This window comes from Apaloderma vittatum, unplaced genomic scaffold, assembly GCF_000703405.1.
Source record: "Apaloderma vittatum isolate BGI_N311 unplaced genomic scaffold, ASM70340v1 scaffold23697, whole genome shotgun sequence".
Taxonomy (NCBI): Eukaryota; Metazoa; Chordata; class Aves; order Trogoniformes; family Trogonidae; genus Apaloderma; species Apaloderma vittatum.
In genome coordinates, this window is record NW_009724906.1 from 8,146 (window position 1) to 12,817 (window position 4,672).

The 4,672-nt window shown below is 42.3% G+C and overlaps 1 protein-coding gene across 1 annotated transcript in view; it reads left to right on the forward strand.

The window, feature by feature from the left end:
• Positions 1 to 227: 227 nt before the first annotated feature.
• LOC104276416 (zinc finger MIZ domain-containing protein 1-like) overlaps positions 228 to 4,672 on the forward strand; it is a gene marked incomplete at its 5' end in the record, with an annotated part of 32,227 nt that continues 27,782 nt past the window's right edge. The window contains 5 exon segments of the mRNA XM_009872717.1: positions 228 to 342; positions 1,742 to 1,959; positions 3,375 to 3,498; positions 3,501 to 3,563; positions 4,562 to 4,672. The exon segment at positions 4,562 to 4,672 is cut by the window's right edge and continues 40 nt beyond it. Coding sequence (XP_009871019.1) covers positions 228 to 342; positions 1,742 to 1,959; positions 3,375 to 3,498; positions 3,501 to 3,563; positions 4,562 to 4,672 — 631 coding nt within the window.

The window sequence follows — 4,672 nt, forward strand, 5'->3', positions numbered from 1 at the left end:
GGCTCAATACAGTTAAGGAATTTTTTAGTTCTGTGTAGTTTTGATATGATCATGTTGCTATTAAAGAAACTTTGTGCTTCTGAGAGCACCAGGCTAATAATGGAAGGAGGAGTGGAGAATTAAGATAATGTCAGGTTTGACAATCCCTTTGTCAACCAGCAACTCGCCTCTGTTTAAACTTCCAAAATCTCACCTTCCTAAACATTTTTTTTTTTGTTTAATTGCAGTGATGGGTCTTTCCCTTATGATTCTGTTCCCTGGCAGCAAAATACCAACCAGCCTCCAGGATCTTTATCAGTGGTCACCACAGTATGGGGTGTGACTAACACATCTCAAAGCCAGGTAAGCTTTGGTTTTGTGCTTCCTTCCTTCTAGACGTGGGATTTCACTAATGTTTGCAAAGTGGAGAGCTCTTTGGAAAGTCCTTCCAGGATCAGTAACAGGGCTGTGTTCTCTTTGTTATACATGGTGCATTTTTTCCAGTCATGTCCTCTGGTGCCATCAAAAAGGAGGTGTCTGAGAGCTTGAGTCAGTCACTCCCTCAGCTGCATGCAGCTCGGGTTTAGTGTGTTATTTTGAACTGTACGCTTACAGCACTAAAAGCATGATTTGGGAGTAATTCCAAACCTCTTGGGGATTTCAGCTTGAATTTGAAGGATTATTTTACTAAAAAATAAAATCCTAACTAGATTCACCAAACAACAGTTATGGTTGTTTATACCTGAGGTTGTATCGGTTTTGTGGGCTGGTGAAATCAGTGCCAAGCCTGCCCCCACACCGAGGTGGTAACTACCACCTGTAGGCTGTGCTCTTTTCAACCTCTCCTGGTAGTAGGGCTTTACTCTGCAAAAGTATTTCAGTATGTTTTGGAGCAAAAGCCTGAGCTTCTGGGTGAGAGCCACTGGATTTTCATTTGTTTCTCTCCACCTTTACGCCTCTTTTTCTTCTGTGACGTATATTGAATTATGCTATACAAAAAGAAGCAGCTTTTATGAAGGAGACACCAATTATTTGCGATGGCATGCTCTCAGAGGGATGTGGCACAAATCAAGCTCTCGGGCAGTCTAGCCTTTTCTTATACCATCGGTGAAATGCTGTAAACCCATCACTGTTTTTAATGAGTGCAAATAAACAACCATACTTGCATCTCAAAGGATATCATAGCAAGTTTGATTCAATTGAAAAAAATATGCCTCACACAAGCAAGCTGAGTCCTTGTAAGAGCAGAACAGAGGACTCTCTTTCCAAGAAGCAATAAAAATGACTGGCAGACTTTAGAGAGAGTTAGATTCAACAACAGGTTAAACCACTGAGATACATTCTTCACAGTTTTTGCATCCGTAGTAACCTTTGCAATATGCCAGCAGGACTGAATATTTGCAAGGTATTTCCAAGTTCTACGTTGAAAAAAAAAAGAAAAAGTACGTACTTTCTTTTAATTGGATGAATTTATGACCTAGAGAGCATGTTTTTTAGCAGGTCCTTATTGTAACTTTCTTCATAAGCATGTTAGCTTGGGTTCCATCTAGTTAAAAATCTCCTGTGAAGGACAGTTGGGGATCAGAAACTCTTGTTTGTTTGGAAAAGGCAAAAGGAGAACCTAGACATCAACAAGGTGTATGCTCATTAGAGTTCACAGTACAGAGTGGTTCTATTTTAATTTATCAATTACAGCAAATCAACTTCATTTACTTGATGTAGGTCAAGGTGCAGCCCCTTATTCTGATGTTTCTACTCACAGGTGCTGGGAAATCCAATGGCAAATGCTAACAACCCTATGAACCCAGCAGGAAACCCCATGGCTTCTGGGATGACTACCAGCAACCCTGGAATCAATTCCCCTCAGTTTGCTGGGCAGCAGCAGCAATTTTCAGCCAAAGCAGGCTCCACTCAGCCATACATCCAGCAGGGCATGTATGGGCGTCCCAATTATCCTGGAAGTGGAGGCTTTGGTGGCAGGTAAGATTTGTTTGTGTGAGGTGGAAAATGGGTGTAAATAGTTGATGAAGCTTTCCATAGTGACCTGGCAGAAGTGTCATGGGTTTATTTTAATTATATGAAGTCTCAGTAGCTATTTTGTGCTGGTTAACTGAGGCACATACTGCTTTTACAGCTTTGGAAATCGGCTACCCAAACTGCAATGAAATTCATCACAGTAAATGGAAATGGCTTAGGTCAATCAATTAGCTCTAATAAACCCCAAAAATAAAGTTTTAATTAAGAGAGATTGTTAAACAGACCACAGGCTTAGGAATGATTAACATTTAATAAGGCCAGGGTGTGAAAGGTATTGATGATATAATATCTACGTGCTATGGAGGAATAAGCTTGAGTATTAGGTCGAGTAGGTTCCTGCGCGACGGGTTATTTCTGCGCAAAGACTTACTCCACAGAAGGAATTTGAAAAGAATTGGGAGTGAAGATGTTTGTTAAGAGAGATGGTCAAACTGTGTGTGTATTTCGGGGAAGTAAATGCCGCATTAGTGAAATAAGCCAAAACTAATAGCCTGGGTTTTGCTACATTCTGATTTTCTGTGTCTATGCTTTGTAAACAAGGGTGGTAAGTGCACTTAACTGAAACCACCATTTATGGTCCCCCTGCAAAGCCTGCTGAAAAGGTTGTTAGCATAGTCAGTCTAGTGTGAAGAATATAAGCCTGGGACTTGGGGAACATACCTCTCCATTCATCTCTGCCACTGATCTACTGAGTGACCTTGAACAAATCAGAAAGTTTCTTTAGTTTTGTATTAACACCCCTAAAATGGGCACAGCATCCTCACCCATATTTATAAAGGTAGTTACTATCTTGGAGTGGGAAAGACGTGGTTTAGATTAATTTAACTTCTGATCAACCTGGAGATCGATGTAGGAACTGTAAAACAGGTTGTGTGGGATCCACTAGAGCTGACTGCCTTGGGTCTCTCCTGGGCCTTCTGCTAAGGTTCAGGGAGGAGTGCTTGTACAGCGTTGCGATCACTGGGCGTAAGTCACAGCTGAGACAGATCGACACACTGGTGGAGAAAGCTCTCTGTTCATGCGACTGTGCAGTCTCCCCCAACTCTGTTGGGAGATGGAGCATGCGTCAACTTACAGGATTTCCTTTCAACTTCACAGTAAGCTACAGAGCTCCAAAGAAGTTTGCTGCCCCTGAAACGACTGATGGTGGTGCCTTGCAATCCTGGTGGCAGCCTGGTGACTGTTGCAGCTGAGCAACACTTGGATTGTGTGCACACCTAATTCCCTGTCCTACTGGCTTACATTAGGCACTGATATGTGGGTTTGGAACAGTTCCAGATGAGGATCACACCAGCATTCAAAACAAAATCCCCTAGGCACGTCTCAATTGTCTCTTTCTCTCTCTTCTTCTCTGTTAGTTACCCTGGAGGCCCAAACACCCCTGCAGGAATGGGGATCCCCCCACACACGAGGCCGCCAGCAGATTTCACCCAGCCAGCTGCAGCTGCCGCCGCCGCTGCAGTTGCAGCCGCAGCTGCTACAAAAAAACATCCACTGTGGCAGCCCTGCAGGAAACGCAGAATAAGGACATGAACCAGTATGGACCGGTAAGAGAGTAACCCTTATGTCTTCTTACCTGCCTGATCTGGACCGTTGGAGGGAATTGGGCTGTCCTTCTTACTCCCTTGTTTATTGAGGTGCCTACATTTCTTTTTTTTTTTGGTGCATGAGCATGGTTATAAATGATTATGAGAAGCCGCTGGAATGTGAATATATAGGTATGAGTCAGTCTCCCATGTTTTTCCCTATAAATCTTGCCTGTATTTTGTAGTTTGGAGATTGCCCCTTAAGAAAATTGATCACCTAAAGTTACAGCTGCATCTGATGTGATACCTTATTGCTGCCTTGGCCAGCCTTGTGAACCTCTAAATTGGAGTACCTGGTGAAATGTTCCAGAATCTTGGAATAGATTTTGTACTGCTTGGGTAATTGTTTATTTTACCAGCTGCAGTTGGTTCGTTGTTTGGGTTTTTTTTTTCCCCTTCAAACAAGGAAACAACAATAGAAAAGAGATTTGCTTTTTAATAATGTTGCCTATGAGAACAGCTATGTGAGACGTGCATTTCTGGTGATCCATAGTCTCCAGCATGTCATGACTTCATGTAATAATTCTTTTTCTTAAAATAAACAAGGGTTTGATCAATTAAGGTTTTTTCCTCGTTAGCTTTTTTACCTGAGTTTTGAAGTTTAGAGGCCCATGTGCCAGGTGATGTATAGAAGCACAGTGTCTTGGGAATTGTGGTGTTGTGCTGTGTTAGCACAGCCAGCATCCTAACCTTAGAGAAATAGATTAGCCAATTTAAATGATTTAATTGCTCACCTTACACTTAATGCCTGTCTGTCTGTCTTCTGCCTTCTACAATTCCAACTGAATTTTTATTATAAAAAACATCACCACCCATCAAATGTTGAAGAACACTGAAGAAAAATGCGACATAAATCCTCCCCTTCTTCCCTCCCCCAAAAGCATGTTCAACTCCCTCCTCCCATGTTAAATGCATGTCGCATTTTATTCTTTTTTTTTTTTCTTCTTCTTCCGTTGAAGGTTTGTTCCTCTTTCCAGATGGGTCCAACTCAGGCTTACAACAACCAGTTCATGAACCAACCTGGTCCTCGTGGCCCTGCTTCTATGCCAGGCAACATGAACCCAGCAAGC